The 16,231-nt window shown below is 43.3% G+C and overlaps 1 protein-coding gene across 2 annotated transcripts; it reads right to left on the bottom strand.

Moving 5' to 3' along the window:
* Nucleotides 1-921: 921 nt before the first annotated feature.
* On the bottom strand, nucleotides 922-14,927 carry LOC306779172 (neuronal calcium sensor 1). 2 transcript variants are annotated; one of them, XM_079270973.1, is made up of 10 exons: nucleotides 14,820-14,903; nucleotides 14,124-14,244; nucleotides 13,025-13,159; nucleotides 10,057-10,081; nucleotides 6,300-6,438; nucleotides 3,954-4,032; nucleotides 3,492-3,580; nucleotides 3,338-3,415; nucleotides 2,458-2,565; nucleotides 922-1,988 (listed from the first exon to the last, which is right to left on the bottom strand). In XM_079270973.1, the coding sequence occupies exons 3-9, from the start codon at nucleotides 13,086-13,088 to the stop codon at nucleotides 2,467-2,469; spliced, it is 573 nt and encodes a 190-aa protein (XP_079127099.1). In that variant the 5' UTR covers nucleotides 13,089-13,159; nucleotides 14,124-14,244; nucleotides 14,820-14,903; the 3' UTR covers nucleotides 922-1,988; nucleotides 2,458-2,466. The 2 variants fall into 2 exon arrangements, with proteins under 2 accessions (XP_079127099.1, XP_079127098.1); XM_079270972.1 differs by lacking the exon at nucleotides 14,124-14,244 and having other exon boundaries at nucleotides 14,820-14,927.
* Nucleotides 14,928-16,231: the final 1,304 nt, after the last annotated feature.

Below are 16,231 nucleotides of genomic sequence, written 5' to 3'. Positions count from 1 at the left end.
GGAGAGCTGGTGCTCTGACGCTTCAAACGGGGGCGGGATGGGTATTAAAAGGTTCCCGAGACTCAACCTGATTTTTTGTGAGACCGCGTGCTTGTGTGAGTCTACCTCGACCCCACGGTGACTTCCAGACTTTAACCCTATCCAGCGCTCCCCCTTCGATTCAATTTTCTCCGTAATCGATGTGGGCCCACAGACGCGGTTTTTAACAGCTTTGCGCACATTACCAGCGACGTCTGGAGCCTGTATTTTGGACACGCCGAGGACATTGTCTCAGTAACAGCCTCGTTTTTATAAATAGCCATCGTTTATATTCAGCTGACACCAATCTAATTTTATACATAGCCCACCCTGAGAAATCTCCCCTTGGCATGTGAATGGGTGGAAAACTTGAGGTGTCACACTTTTTACTGTGTTGCTAATCTGGATATAAATGGGTTATTGATTATTCAATTCAATTGTATTCACTCGATTTCTGCTATGGCATATGAGATCAGACCTCACAGAGGAATCCAGCCTAGATTGAATTCAAATAAATAATTCAGTATTTTCTTCCAAAGTTTAAGTGGCCCCAGAGTATTTGAGATTAGAAGATGGCTGTTAACTTCAAAACTTCTCCATTTGCGGCAATAAGGAAACAGATATTACTTCTTTCAAATACGAAGTGAATGAAAGATGTACCCAACGGACAGATCAGTCTCAGATCAAAGCTCTGGACCCTCCTGACCTCTTGATATCACGTGAATCCGTCCTTGAGTAGAAAACAGAAAGCAGGTCTGAGCAGGCCCAGTGAGCAGACAGAGCCAGAGGCTTCTACACAAAAGCCACTGAGCCTCATTAACCCACCAATCAATGCATCAAGACATCACCGTTTTATGCACTTCATTACACAACAAAAAGTGCAGACATACATCAAAGAGCGAGTTTAAGATGCTGTGTTTTAAAGTATGACACACACACACACACACTCAACAAGACAGTAGCAGAATTTAAGACAGCAGAATTTATGTCTGTTTGTGCCTCTCAATGACCAGGGCTTTGTGTGTGCTGACTGAGGGTGGAGTTCGATGCTCTCAAAAGAAACAATGAGCCTCGGTTCAGATGCAAGCTGTGAGAAGTCGCTGTGTTGCTTGGTCATGTCGTTCAGGATGTGCAACACTAGACGGTAGTGCTAACGGGGAAGTGAAAACACAATAGGATGCAGAGTGCAAACATAGTAAAATGATCCACAGAAGACTCCCGGCTCCTTCAACACTCTTCTTCAAATAAAAACCCGTTCTCTCAGGAAAAGGAAACCTCAGCATGTGAGAAAAAAGCAATCCCGCAATCAGGAAAAATACAGTGCAATACATTTCAACACTTTTGATTAAAAAATAAAACTTCATTCCGTTCTTATGAGGAAAGTCCCATAAACGCAGCAAAGCGGAAAATAAATTACCATTCTATTTACATTATACAATGTACACTATACTGCTTCGTAACTTTAAATTAGAGTTCACATTATCACCAAGTCACACATTTTTCCAGATTCTCCCGGGTTTAGAGTCTCTGCACCTGGTGGTGAAGCAGCAGCGCAGTTCCTCTGAGTGGTTTATGTGCATCCCTGGTTTACAATATGTGAACAAGACGCACACACGAACATCTCAGGGGGAATTCAGTTCCTTTGACTGTCCATGGGGAAACCACAACACTGCGTTTGCAGAAACGCTCGGACACAGTCCGCAACACTCAAGGGTGTAGCGCGGTGCCAAGTGAAGCACGGATAAATGAGGGCTTTGCTGACATGTTCGACTTCTTCGTCACATCAGAGGATATATTTGTTTATAATCCGACCGGGAAATGTAGATTAACAGCTACTTGACACGAATGCCGTACGGCCGTGCAACAAAAAGTTTGTAGTCCACATCTGGCTGAAGAGAGTTAAATGTGGCTGCCTCCCCTGGCAGGTGTGATGGTGTTGGATTGGCGTGTGGCTGCAGAGATGGATCCATCTGAGAAGTCATAAGAATGATCACCACTGAATAGATGACAGTATAGTGTCATGACACGTGGGTGTGTTCATGCAAGATAAATCCCCTAACAGAGCTACTGCATTACTAAAATATGTCTTTGCGAGCTCACTTCGCAGTTGACGAAACACTCAGCAGGATGTCAGCAACAATTGGCAGTGGCCGGTGCATTACATTAAGCAGTGAGAGCTTTTTCGCTCTTCACTCAGCACTCCAAGACTATTTGATTGCCAGCAAACAAGTAGGGTCATTTGAATAATTCATAGACACAAACAGCAGAAAGTGGTTTCTTCACTTTGGTTACAGCCCACAGACTGAATTTTCCTTTTGTATTCTTTCCTCTGATGAACTAAGAATCAGACAGTGTTATCTTGAGTTGAAGCATGACCTGGGATTGAAAACCACCCAAGCAGAGAAGCATGCATGTACTAGCTCATTAATGCCCACTCACCTTACATTCCTATACAAGTCCATCATAGAGAGACAATGCCTGAACAATAGAAGGGTCTGCCTTTGAACCCTCCTGAAACTCCTGCAGAGTCAGCTTCCCATCTGCATTCTGGAAGAGGAACATGAGACAAGATGAAACTGAAGCCCCTCAATGCTTTAATACGGAGTTACCAGCAGGGGGCAAAACAGGCTCTCAAGCTAAATCATGTTACTCCTGTTCTGTACTGATCTTTGGTTCAGTGCACTTGGATGGTAGCCACTCTCTGCCAATACAAATCACTAAGTGCTGCTGTGCTGCACAGCTAGACCGACGGGCTGATCTTGGCAGTGGTGGGCTGACAAACACACCCATGCAGGCTGCATCTCATCTTTCACTAAAGCTGAGTAGATTCTTGGCGCTGCAGGAAAAGGAGTGGTGGAGGAGACTATATATGATGTTTATAGACTGCAGGCGGTGCTAGTGACGCTGTGATGGTCGCAGCTACCAGCTCTAAACTTAACAGTGTCCATGTCAAAGCCCTGAGGGTGGCAACAAAGGCAGACTCCGTCCTCTTAAAGGTAAACTAATAATCATTGCTGCACTTTGTATCAGTGTCAGTCAAACTTTGATGTTGTACTATAGCAACATCAAATGGTGCAGAAACTTGGGCATTATCACATCAGTCTGTTGATATTATGTTGATATTAAAATACTAATGTTAGGGTGACCGCTAGAGGGCCGCTAGAGACCTGGTAGAGGGCGCCCAATTTAGGCTGAGTCCTTGACAGCGGCCCAGTTTAAATTATGACACTATACTGCGTGTCATCCCAACCCCCCCCCCCCACTTCCTGTCATTCTCCTGCTGCTCGTATAAAAGCCTTATAAATAATAAAACACTAACCTTGTCCATCATTGCAAAGATGCGGTCCACTCGCTTTTCTGGTGTGTTTTCTTCCTCTGGCAGCTCCACGGTGTTCCCCTACAATATCAACTCATTACACTTTGTACCATTCAAACAATTCTGATTTATATGTCTGATGTCTGGTAAAACTTACCACCATCTGATAAATGGCATCTACGATGTTCAACATCTCATCTCGGGTGATGTAGCCGTCATTATCCAGGTCATAGAGTTTAAAAGCCCCTGTATAGAGAAAGATGTTACAATACATTTTGGTAGTTGAGCACATACTGTGACTTTGTTAAATTGTATATTTTTCATGGATTACAAAGCACAACATGACTTTGGAAGTGGTGAAAACTGAGTGAAGTTTGGCAGTTACCAGTTCAAAAGTGACAGCAGTAATTGCACATTTGAATACACTTTGTTTCAGGTTTAAAACGTATGGTTACAGCTAAAGTTGCAAGTTTTCTCTGGTGTTGTATTTTCAGAAAAAGGTTGGCAACATATCGACCCCCAGGTTTCATGCCTACTGTATATTCATAATAATCTCCTATTTGCTGCTGTTTAGCAAATCCTGTCAATTAAATGTCAAAAACAGAGTGCTTCTTCTTACATCTCAACTTTTCATCGAGAGTCCCACGGGAAGTCACTGACAAGGCCTGGATGAACTCAGAGAACTCGATGCGTCCATCCTACAGTGAGAAAAAAGGAGGGAGGGGGGGAGGGAGAGAGAGAAAGAGAGAGAGAGAGAGAAAATGGCCCAGAGAGAAGATGAGGATCTTGCTTCACACTTGCTGTAGTTCTTTCATGATTTCCTTGCTGTATTCTTCTGAAAAACGGGGCCAGACGTTTGCTCCACGTCAGCTGCTATTTTAGCCCTACACCTGGCTCTCTCCTGAGGCAGGAACATGTCACCTCTGGTCATTAGTGAGATGGATGCGACTGGCTCATCGTCCAAAAGTTACAGCACACAAACAACCACTGTGAATTAATGAACTAATGGTTCACATTTTCTCAACGATTCCACATGGCGAATGGGCATGGCAGATAATTCTGTCTGACAAGGTAGAAAATACTCCGACACTTATTTCCTCTTAGCTTTGTTAGAATCTCATGCTCTGCATAGAACCACAGCAGCTCGAAATTTCCAATTACCCTCCCAAAATTGTGGCCTTCAGCGTTCCTCTGTGAGGCCACACTCTGTCTCAGAAATGTCTGCTAACACGGATAAAGAAAGGCTTGAAGTGGGTCAAACGCTGCCAATTCAGACCGACTCACCAAGTTATGACCTCCAGCCTTCATCAACTGCATGCGACGTACTCAAATGAAATGCTTAAGAGGCTCTGCATGAAAGACGTGCCATTGACACAGTGAAAACAGCTTCTGGACAACAAGAAATGTTTATAAATCGACGCCCTGGTAGTGGAGCCTTCCGGCTTTGGTCAGTTCATACAGTCTTCAGATACTAAAGGATTGTGTTGCATCAAAAAGGTTGTTCCGACATTCTGCTACAGCAGCTGCTTCCCTGTAACGGTCAGCCACATCTACTTACAGAAGACAGACGAGCTCTCTTCATGGCCCTGGGGTCAGCCAAATTTATCTTTATCTACAAGACATCTGACCAGCCAGACAATGCTGAAGTCATGCATTGCTGATTATGTAAGTCATGAATACTGTTAAGATCAATGCATTCTCTAACTACGGGGTGCCTAACGCTAAGGAAGGTTACAGATAAACATCAGACGGAGGGGTTGTCTGATCTTCCTCACACGAAGCCTCTTAACTGAGTCAATAAACCTCCAGGGGCTCACCACCATCCCAGGAGCTGTTCATCCATAGTTTGTCTTCCTAAACACAATTTCAATAATCTCGTACAGCTGCAATGGGGTGGATTCCTCCATACAGATGTTGCTTTTTAACAGGCCTCATTCACACATGCTTTCTCATCATATCTTCAAATCCTTAGAAGATGCGCCCACATAACAGAGACAGGAGTTTCATTAAAAAAAGAAAACATTCATGTACACCTTTTGAAAAATGAAATGGCAAAACACATTTCAGGCACAAAACTAAGAGTTACGATTATGTGTCACTATAATGACTCATCTTTTTTATGGGACTGAATTATTTGCGCTGTTGAAATACTGACTGACAATTTGTGAGCAGAGAATTATGTCAAAAGATCTATGAAGGGTTTTGATGTAAAAATCCTTCAACACTTGGGAAATATAATAGGGTTCTATCTACTACTACTTACAGGTAATAAAGAATACAACGCACAAAAATATGGCAATCATTTAGCTACACACTGACGGGCAAATTCACAACAAATGGACAGCGGCCGCTGATGGCACCATCACCTATCGACCCCATCTCAAGGTCAGAAATATATTTTATTGCGCAAATAATATTACAGCGCAAACATGGTCAAACGTTTTTATTTTCCCAGTTTGTCAGTCCTTCAGTTACCACCAACTCTTTAAAAACATTGCTAATTTCACTGTAACTGAGTGTGGCGAACATTAGCACTGGTCTTTGTGAATTGGAGGCTTTTGAGGCTCATCTGCATAGAAAGGGACCAATTATGTGCCAAATATGCATTTTACCAAATTTAAATAAGTGTACATAGCAAAAGAGCGCTGAGACGCTATTTGCTTGGCTGCACAGTTACGGGTGCATTTCACCGTTTGTGGGTTCTTTACACATCTTCTTTCTGTCATGTGCAGGTTTAGCGGCCACAAAAGCCGCGTAATCCTTCTGTAAATGTGTCCACTCCACTAAACACAGTTTACTAAACATGGAATGTCCAACATGTCCGTTTACTGTAACACTTTGGCGAAGAAATTCAATACAATTTAAATGTCTCAAACAGCTTTCATTCAAAAGAGATTGAATAAATCATTTTCTGTCTACGAACCTGATAGTAGGCAATTTCCTTCTTTCAAAAAAGCAAACAAACCTTATTTTCATCAAAGACATTGAAGACAAAGGAGGCAAACTTTGTGGGATCTCCAAAAGGAAAGAACTGCTTATATATCTTCTGAAAGCCCACAGCATCCAGCTGCCCACTGGGACAATCTTTAATGAAGCCCTTGTACCTGGAAAATAAAGCACAGACAGAGTATTTAAATTGTTAAAATAGCATTAATAATGGGATGAGAATACATAATCAAGACAAGACTGGAAAACAATGACAGACTGAAGTCACATCTGCAGCATGCAAGATCAAAAAGGTAAAGGGCAAAGCTATTCGCCTCATTCACAGATAAAACGATCGCCCTAATCTAATAGCAAGCCACGAGTGGTTAACTCTAATCAAATGACTCTCTAGTCTCTTTTGATAATATGCTAGGCTGATGGATAAGTCTGTGAACTTCCTCTTGCCCCTAGAAATGACACAACTAGAGAGTGACTTAATACCTCTATTAGCCTATATATAGAAGCATCTCATAAGCAATTTCAAGCGCCGTCACTCAGACGTAGGCAGTTTCCTTGTACGTCTTCATAAAAGGAACACAGCAGCCACGAAGTCTAACTAGACTGTAGCAGGTCAGGGAGCTAGGACGTGAGCTAGGAAGCCTTTATAAAAATAAATGCTCGATGAGAAGTAGGAGGAAATAGCAGAGAAATAATAACACTCTATTTATAAAAAGAATTGCAAAAAGCTTTTGCTCTTGATCAACGGCAAAAATGACAAACGTTCGCACAAGGGAGCACTGCATGTTCGTCTCTGATTCAGAACAAGGCCGGGCTGTAATTACGGCCAGAGAGAAAGAGAGACGGAGTGCTGTGATGAGGAATGAAGGGCAGGACAGATCTTTTCCACTCACTCTCTGGCTCCTCACTCCTCTTTAAACGCTTTACTTTTAATCTGCCTTCGAGATAATGAAGCCAGCTCCAAATAGTTAAAGAGATGGCGAGACGCTTTGAGGAGAAGCTGAGAAGAAGCGCAGCAAGAAGAAAGCAAAACCATCCGATTGCCACATTTGAATTATCTGAAGATATGCTGTAAAATTAAAGCCTCACCCACTACGCATAATTCAATCTAATTGGTATTCAAAGTGCAGAGCACACAATGCATGTAATAATCCAACGCAGACCCATTTCACCTGAATTCTTCAGTCATTTGAATCTGCCACTGTGGAATATTATATCCAGCAACCAACATAAAAGGCTACTGTAACATACTGTATAGCACAGATATAGAGTATGGATTATTTACTGAAAAAACAGAACAGTGTATCTATATAGTATTTAAAGACAATCTTTGTGTCGCAGGTACAGTCACAGTGAACAAAAAGCCGTCATCAAATGGGGGAATGTTGATCCAAATTCATTACTTCTATCTGCTAACTTTTAGGTGTACGAGGCTATCTTTGTCTTATTCAATACGTTCAGTTTTTTTTTTTTTTACTTGTCATGAGGAGTGACACTGGCAGTGGGCATTTAGGTCTATGGCCGACACTCTTGAGTTGCACAACGGTAAATGTTCAGGTTAAAAAGACAAAAAAAAGGAAATCTTGGCCTCTGCTGCTTTGATTGTGACCGCTTTTTAATCTGCCTCTTATGCGTCATAGAACATTATGGTTCAATACTAGATCACTTAATTTTCCTCTGTTATATGACTTTTTTGCCTTGCCTGAGAGTGCCTGAATATTAGTCTAATTTAATAAGACCCCCTTAAGGACTTAAAAATGATGAAAGAGAGCTCATCATTTTCGCATTGCACTTCTATATCTGTCAGACTAACGATGGAGACTTTTAAAAAAAGTGATTCCACATATTCTTCCTACTTCTCAAAACCTGGCGCATACATTACCCACAATGCAACTAGACTCGCCAACCCCAAATCTCAATATGGGGCTAGGGCTCCAGTCAAATTCTTCAATATAATATCAGTTAAGTTTTGACTCGGATACTTATTTTCCCTCATCAGCCAGTCGATGGTCGAATGAATGTGGTTTATTGGGCATACAGTAAGAAACATGTCAGGCTGACGACCACATTTAACATACTACCAGTGGAGACACATCGACAGCACAAAGCTACTGCCCTCGTGTAAACATGTTTGCCCAGTGTCAACTATTCGTCAGAGTCATAATCAGAATCACCTTCATTTGCCAAGAACACACCATGTTCAAGAAATCTGACTGAGTGACACTGGTGCTAAGACACATACACGCTGAACTCTAAGTAGTGCAATAGTTCAACGACACACTGTACTTGCAGGAACATAGCAGACGTGACATCGTGCATCAGACCACAGTGGGGGGCCAGCATGAAGATTAGCATGAAGTATGTATTACTGGCACTGGCAACCTACTCATTGGCATCTGCCATGGTGGTTTGCTGGAGATTTGCGCAGGATGTCTCTCTTGCGACTGCCTTTTCTGGCAGGGACATCACTGAGCTATGGCATTTTGTTATTGATTTCAGGTGAGCCTCGAGCATACTAATGATGTTTCCTGAGAGGAGAATTAGAAAGGGGGACACATTTAATGCACAACACGGGCATTTATCTAACCCCGCTAATTCTTCTATGTCTGTGCTCTAATTACACGCCATCTGGCATTTCCCCTGGTAAAATTCCCTTTCATCCCTCACACGCAGCCGTGTTGATTGCTGCTGATCTTCAAGTGAGGACTCATGCAAACTTTGCTGTGAAAGACAGCGTGAGTGATGGTGAGTTAGATGGCTGCACAGCCGGAGGAGGGGGCGGAGGTTTAAGGGAGGTGGGGGGGGGGGGTATTCCGCCCCAGTGCACTCAGTCAGCCCCAGAGACAGGCCACCTTGGAGGCTCTTGACCTGTCGATGCTCAGGGATATCTAATGCTGCAGCTACTGCTGCTGCTGAATGGCTCCTCGCCCACGTAAACAGTCAACACCCTAACAGGGGACAAAGAGAGCGGCTAGCTCCGGAGACAAAGCTCTTTTCATGCATGCAGAATTAGGCCATAAAATGCAAAACCAAAGCAGGAGAACTGAAGCGTGAACATGGAAGAGTGATCGCTTTATTGCAGCGCTCCCTCCTCTGATATACACTATTCTTTGCTTTTAATTTCCGAAGAAACCGCATGCAGCAAACAAAGGCGGTGACGACGCTCATGCTTGAATCGTCTCTGTAAATGAAGATGCATTGTCTCTTGTCAGTGTGCCAGCGACTTTAAAATGGTGCCTTCAGAAATTCACATCTCAGCAGTAATGAGCCCTCTCACCTCAGTTCTGCAACTTATCATGGTCTGAGGCGTCTCGGTTTCATGAATACGGTTCATTTTGATGTATGTAAGTACGTGTTAGAGCGCTGGGAGTTCAGGCTGGGATCAGACAAAAGGTTTTGTTATCAGACATCCTTTTCGAATTTAGATGAAGAGAGGTTGAGGAATGCATCGTGGATATGTTTGCATCAGTGTTCAAATCTTCAAAGTCATTCAGTCTCAGTTATGCTTCCAAGTCACTCTATTTTCAGAACGCATCTGTCGTCAGGGTAGAGGGAGAGAGATGGCTTTAAATCAACCATGAAACCAAATGTTAATACAATATCTATGGAGTCAAGGAACCAAGTATATCAACGTGGGTTTTGCAAGTTTTCAGACAAGAAAAGACCCCCACCTCTGATTCCTGTGAAGTTTGCCAGTAAAAACACAATAGCTAATATATGACTAGCTTCACATCACGAATGGAAAACACATCGAATTAAAAATGAGTGCACACACTTACCACTGCTGCACCTCTTTCTCTGTAACTGTAAGAGAAAAAAAGAGTGGCATTAGCTTAAAAGGAAAACTTTGGCTGTCCTATGAAAAACAAAAGTAGCATGCCGTTAGAGGAGCCAAGTAGTTGCATCGTTAATCATTATGGCCCAATCCTCTCACACATTCACACTCAACAGTGTCAACGTGCAATTGCAATGTTTTCAATTCATTGATTCGAGCATACGATCAGAGGAGACGACTAGTGATATCTGCTGGCCAGGATAGCAGAGGACAAGTAGGAGTAAACCTCCGGGGAGCCACGGGAAGATAAAACAAGACTGAGGGAAGGAAGGTCAGCCATACAGAAGAGTTTAGGAGGCAGGATGTGTTATCATTCCCACACAAACACCATTCTCTGCCAGTATCTAATCAACCAATCCCTTATGGCTTTCCCTTGACTCTGTACTTTTTCTCAAGTAACCACAGCAATTTTCAGCCTCTCGGCACCTGGGACAGCGAATGAAAACAAGGGCTTAAAATCAATAGTGTTAGTTGAACCAGGTTGAGAGAGACTTTCTGAATTCATACCACGTTAAGTCTGAGGATAGATGCCGACTACTATCGTACCACTTCTGTTAAGCCTGGGGCAAAGCAATAGCCTCATTTGTACAATAAACAGCTAGTTAGTTAATCAATGTCTTCTACTGTAATGTTTAATCTTGAGCAGCTCATAGTCATGGTTACTGCAAAGGTATACAACCAGAGGAACCAAAGGGAGCTTCATGTCATGCACTCCTTACAAATAAAACGTGAATATATGCAAACGACAAATATGTTCTTTGCCATGAAATCCACATGTGTATTCCCTAATGTGAGTACTGCAGCGCTGGAGCAGAATCACACAGAGGCTATCGATGAGAAGGCCAGGTCAGGTAGCCCTCGCCTGCATATATCTCGGCCTCAATTTGTTCTGCTCATCATTTCACCAAGAAAACCCATCATGTGACCGTTTCCTTGGCAATGAATGTCAGGGTCAATCTCATGACTGTCAACCGTGCCAAGCTACCATTAAATTGGCCACAAAAGTCAATGTCGTCAAAAATTGAGGCCATTTTTCATGGCTTCGAGTTAATAAAATATTTTATTACATAAGTAAGTCGGAAGCGATGGGCAATAATACAATCCGAGCATTGCAGGAGAGTGCGGGGCATACAACACTGCTCACTGTGATCCTCTTCACGGCTCTGACAACTTACAAAATCCTCATGCCATCACATGGACCTAGCCAACATCCTGCGGACATTTTAGTAGGACTGCTGGCATTTCCGTGTGATGCCAGAACAGAAAGCGTTCTGGTTTGAATTAAGTACAAGTGAGGCTGCAACTGTTTTTCACAGTTTTCACCAAGAGCAAGAAAAACAGCAGCTAGCCAGAGCCTTGGTACAGCTCAATGTTGTCTTTGGCCAGAAAGGGTTTTATCTGAAATACAAAGTCATAAAATTGTTCTCTCTGAAGAGGATGCGTTTTCAAACCTACAACAAAGCGGAAGGCAGACATCTTGTGAACTGAACAGGTCTTATTTCGTGGGCCTGGCCTTGTTAGCTGCCTGTCAACACAGACGGCATAATTTGCTGGGGGGAAAAAAAAACAACACACAAACTCTTCTTCCACTGAAAGAAAGAAAAAGACACATAGGCACAGAGAAATGTACGTAGTCCCCAATCTGTCAAGAAGAGTAGGTAAGCGCAGACGACAATGGCAGCAAACGCTTCTCATGGGAGAGAAAGAGAAAGAGGTAAGAGAATGAAGCAAGCAGAAATGATAGAGTCAAGTCAGGCAACAACAGAGAAAGGGAGAATGATCATGCTGGGAGAGAAGCTTGGTGCCCCTCTCAGCGATGCTAACCAGATAACATACTAATTATACTATTCCATTCCCAGCTCAAAGAGGGCAATTAGGGGATAAAGCGAAGAAGACAGGGCAAAAGGGTGAGAGTGTGAGAGGGAGTAGAGGACAGTAGCAAGCAGCCCAGCACGAAGCCCAATCTTCCTCCACAGCAATTTCCTGCCACAGCAGTCTTCCGTGGTTGTGCTGTGGAGAGACCCATCACACAAATAACACTGTCATTAGGCAGCCAATGAATGTCAACTCCCACCCACACCTGCACACTGTACTGCTCAAATAATAATAATAATTCTGCACGCCAGAAATAACACACGAATGATAAATATAGTGTCTTACGAGCAGACATCATTGTGGGAAGTATAAATGTGATCTCTGCTCAAATTTGATGGAAAACAGAAAATATTTCTTTTGTTAAGCAAAAGATCGTCAACTGAATTAGTGCTGGCAAGGTGAGAAAAGCAAATGCTGTTCATTTGGAATGTCCTGACAAGTGGACAAGAACAACACAAATCCGTGTACTTGCAATGTTGCAGATCCGATCACACCATTTCACTTGAGACTGTTTATATATCCTATCTATCTATCTATCTATCTCTGCATTCACATAATACAGAGGATCCATGATCAGCGTATAAACCCACATCCTCATCTCAAACGCCCCCAGCTCCGATAGCCGCTAACAAACTAAGCAACTCCATATTCATATATCCCTTCAGCATGATTTAAAGATGCTGATTGCAACTTCTGCCAGACCTTAACCAATCACAATTTGTGACAAAACATTTTAATGTAAATTGAAATAAAAGGTGGAGCATATTCCCAGCTGACATTTAGTTGTAGCGTCTGTTTTCTCGACAACGAGAAACTGGTTTAGAATCCCATTATAGCCCAGCAGGCAGCGTTATATACCATACAGCCGATATGGAACAGGGTGGAAAATAGGATGATTAACCTTAGGGATTCCTCACACATTATATCGTCTTTTACCTTTGGCCAGAATGTTTTTTTTATTCTCATACAGGCCAGCTAAAAAATGAGTTTGTGTTAAGCAAAGGCAAGCAAAAAGAAAAAGACGTGAAGGTACTCACAGTAGGTTTTCCTTGTCAACTCCTCCACCACCTCTGGCTTAAGCTTGCTGTTTGATTTACCCATGATCTTCAGCTCTCCTCCACACCTCCACGTCCACCTTGGCACGCAGCACCTGTTACTACCTCCTCTCCAGTCTGCTCCTCGGCCAAAAACATACACAAAAGTGGGCCAGTTTAGGTGCAAAGACACCGGTGAAATAAGAGCAGGAAAGTCCCTTTCAAGCTACACGAGTCGAACAGTCTGTGTAGTTCACTCTAGCATGCTGTCATGATCCGCTCAGTCATCAGCCCCGGCACTCCAGACAGGCAAGTCAGACCCCAGGGGCCCTGTGAAGAAGGGCCGGCATGTTGTTAAGTCTATATGAGCGCTGCTGAGTGCCTATGTGTGCGCCTCATATCTCCACAGCAGTCCGTGGGCGCAGAGTGGCGTTTGGATGCGTTGCTACCTTCGTCCTTGGAAACAAGAGTCACTCAGTGGCTGGGTTAAGCACGTTCACTCCCTCACAGCCATCCTCTGTTCTTCTCACTCCTCCCACCCCTCCTTTCCCACCACTATCTCTATTGCTCAGAGTAAGTCACTGTAGAAAAGAATCCTCCCTCTTGACAGCTGAGATAAGGATGCGTGTTCACTAAAATACAATGAACAGAGCTCGTCTTGGATGCACCCTGCTGCACTTTGCATTCAACGCGTTAACGCTAATCCCTGGAACGTATACAGACATAACAGTTTCAAAAAAGGTTTCAGCAATAATTGATGGAAGGCCAAAATAGAAGCAAGGTCTCCACGTAGTTCTACAGTTCTAGATGCCAGCTGAAAAAAGATCTGGTCTTAAAATAAGTGTGTGCTGTCTACCAAGCTTAGAGGCGGATTTGAAGAGTGACAGTTTTCTTTTCTTCTCCATTCTGACTCATAATTCCCCCCCTCCTTCTTCCTGGCCTCACAACAGCATGGCATGGTGATTTCCTCCTCTCTGTCACAGCAGACAGGAGATGAGGGATAATGGAATTTCTTTGTACCACCAGCCTAGCGCTGGCATGCACCGACGCCTAACCGCAGCAGCTGTCTCAGCCACGAAATAGGAAACTAGGCACTAGGCACCTTCACTGCAAACATCTGTTCTCTGTGTCCATGGCCAGTGATGTCCTTCTGAGGGATGCCACACTGGTAATCACCATCTTGTGTTTGCTCAAGCCTTGTGGTCCTGGGTGTTACTTAGACACTATGAAAGTAAACAGACAGACAGCAGTCACAAAGGGAATGACAAGCATTTACTGTGCTCTAGTGGAAATGGAGTGTGTGGTCACCTAGAGCCACAGACACATGGGCACTTGACTGGAAACACTGTTTGCCAAAGCAGCTGAATATATCCTACAGACAAGGCACAGGGTGGAGTGTTGGTAATGTGTTATCAAAGTCTGAAGCATGATCGACTCCATGCAAGTCTTGTGAAAAACAGTTGGCTCGGAGAAAACAGCGCCGCTGAAAACACATACGCACGCACATGAATTCATGGCAAATGAATGGCTGAATTAACACATATGGAGGAGCACTCCGTTTCCATGTTTTCACATTTGTTTTGGTTGACAGGAGTGAAGAAACAAGAGTCGCAGCAGCAGGTGGGACGTTGCCTGGCAGTACCATAGCAACACACAGTGTATGGCTACAGTACAAACAGCTACCGTGCGCGGAGCTTGCTTAGTCGTTGTAGTCGCAACGCTTTGGTGCCCACGCTGTTCCTTGTAACGAAAAAACACACATAAAACTGTCCTCGACATGAATAAAACTTCGGTTTACCTGAGCTATAATAGTGGGGAAGTCTCAGCCCGTCCAGGCAGTTCCCAAAGCGCAGAGCCGTTGAGCAACGCAGTCTTCCTCCGCCGAGTTCCGGAGCGACTCGCTGCTGCGCGGATGGCTCCGTCCGTGCTGCTCTGATGCCGCCGTCAGGGAGTGACGTTGCTGCTGGCCGCTCAGTGCCGGGAGAGACACTGACGTCGCTGTACCATCGGTCTGACAAGGACTCTTTGTATGCTTTAAGAGCCTTTACACGTGTCATCTCGTAATGCAGTGAAGGATTAATATACCCAAACTCACTTTGTTTTACGCACAGTCTCGGTTTCAGTTTTCGGGACAGTATGAAGGCAGAAATGGCACTTTAGGTATCGTGTGCCCTGTGTAACATTGATGTCTTTAGTAAGTAAGTTCTGGGATAGTCTTTCGACGGGGGTACACTAATAAATAGCTCCTTTTTTGATGCTTATTTTACCATCTGGACGACACATTTCCAAGAAGCTTAGGCTCACATCTTTGGCAAACACAATATTCAAAGTGGTACATCTGTGTGTTTCTTGGTGGAGAAACTCAGTTTTACAGATCTGTCAATGAAATCAACTTATCGATTAGTTCACAAAATCGTATGAGTGGTATTCGACTGAGGACAGCCATATTAATGTAAAAACTAAAAACAACTAATTGTTATCCTTCTAGGGCATGACGTATACCGATTGTTGACTTCACATGTTTTCTTTCTTTATTCATTAGAAGCTGCTTTTAAAGGGATTCTTTGTCAATGTAGCATTGGGGAACTATCACAAGAGATAAGAGATTGTTCTTTAAAACGCTTCAATTGATTCAGCAGAAGCAAAGATATCCTGAGTTGTAGTGCCTAGTGAGGGTCAAGCTCCAAATAAACCACTACAACTCCCACAATGCAACACAACGATCTTCAGTTAGACCCTGACTGTTCAAAATTCCATTCCAATTTCAAGTCTGCCATTACCAGCAGACTGGTCACACTGAAGTATACTCAAGCAATACGTCTTCTCTGCATCACATGACAGTACCAGCACGACTGTACCGGTCCGAGCTACTGTTGTTGAATGACAATCGTTTATCGCAATTGTAAATTCAAATGACCACTTCCACTCAATTCAATATTTTCCAGTTTTATTTTAAGGGAAAATTAAAATTGTTCAATATTTTTGTGTTGAATATATGTATCCAAGAGTTAATTGTTTTAAAAAAGGTCATTGGACAGTTTGAGGAGTCGCAATGCAATTTGGAGCGGTTATGTCTATAAGCTGACATTTCACACTCACAAATTATTGCCAATATGACATCTGGTCATTTCTGGCGTACAAAATATCGTGTTAGTATGCAATTTAAAGCAGACCCCCAGTTTGTAAAATTCCCAGGTCTTTCAAACTCAA

This window comes from Melanostigma gelatinosum (genome assembly GCF_949748355.1).
Source record: "Melanostigma gelatinosum genome assembly, chromosome: 6".
In the NCBI taxonomy this organism is placed as follows: Eukaryota; Metazoa; Chordata; class Actinopteri; order Perciformes; family Zoarcidae; genus Melanostigma; species Melanostigma gelatinosum.
The sequence above is the reverse complement of the archived record's forward strand: the minus strand, read 5'-3'. Positions and strand labels throughout refer to the sequence as shown.

Coding starts and splice junctions, on each gene's coding strand:
- LOC306779172 (XM_079270972.1), bottom strand. CDS start 13,088: ATGGGTAAATCAAACAGCAAGCTTAAGCCAGAGGTGGTGGAGGAGTTG. Junction 10,082..13,024: donor GTTGACAAGGAAAACCTACT/GTGAGTACCTTC, acceptor TTTCTCTTACAG/TTACAGAGAAAGAGGTGCAG. Junction 3,416..3,491: donor ATGCCATTTATCAGATGGTG/GTAAGTTTTACC, acceptor TTGATATTGTAG/GGGAACACCGTGGAGCTGCC.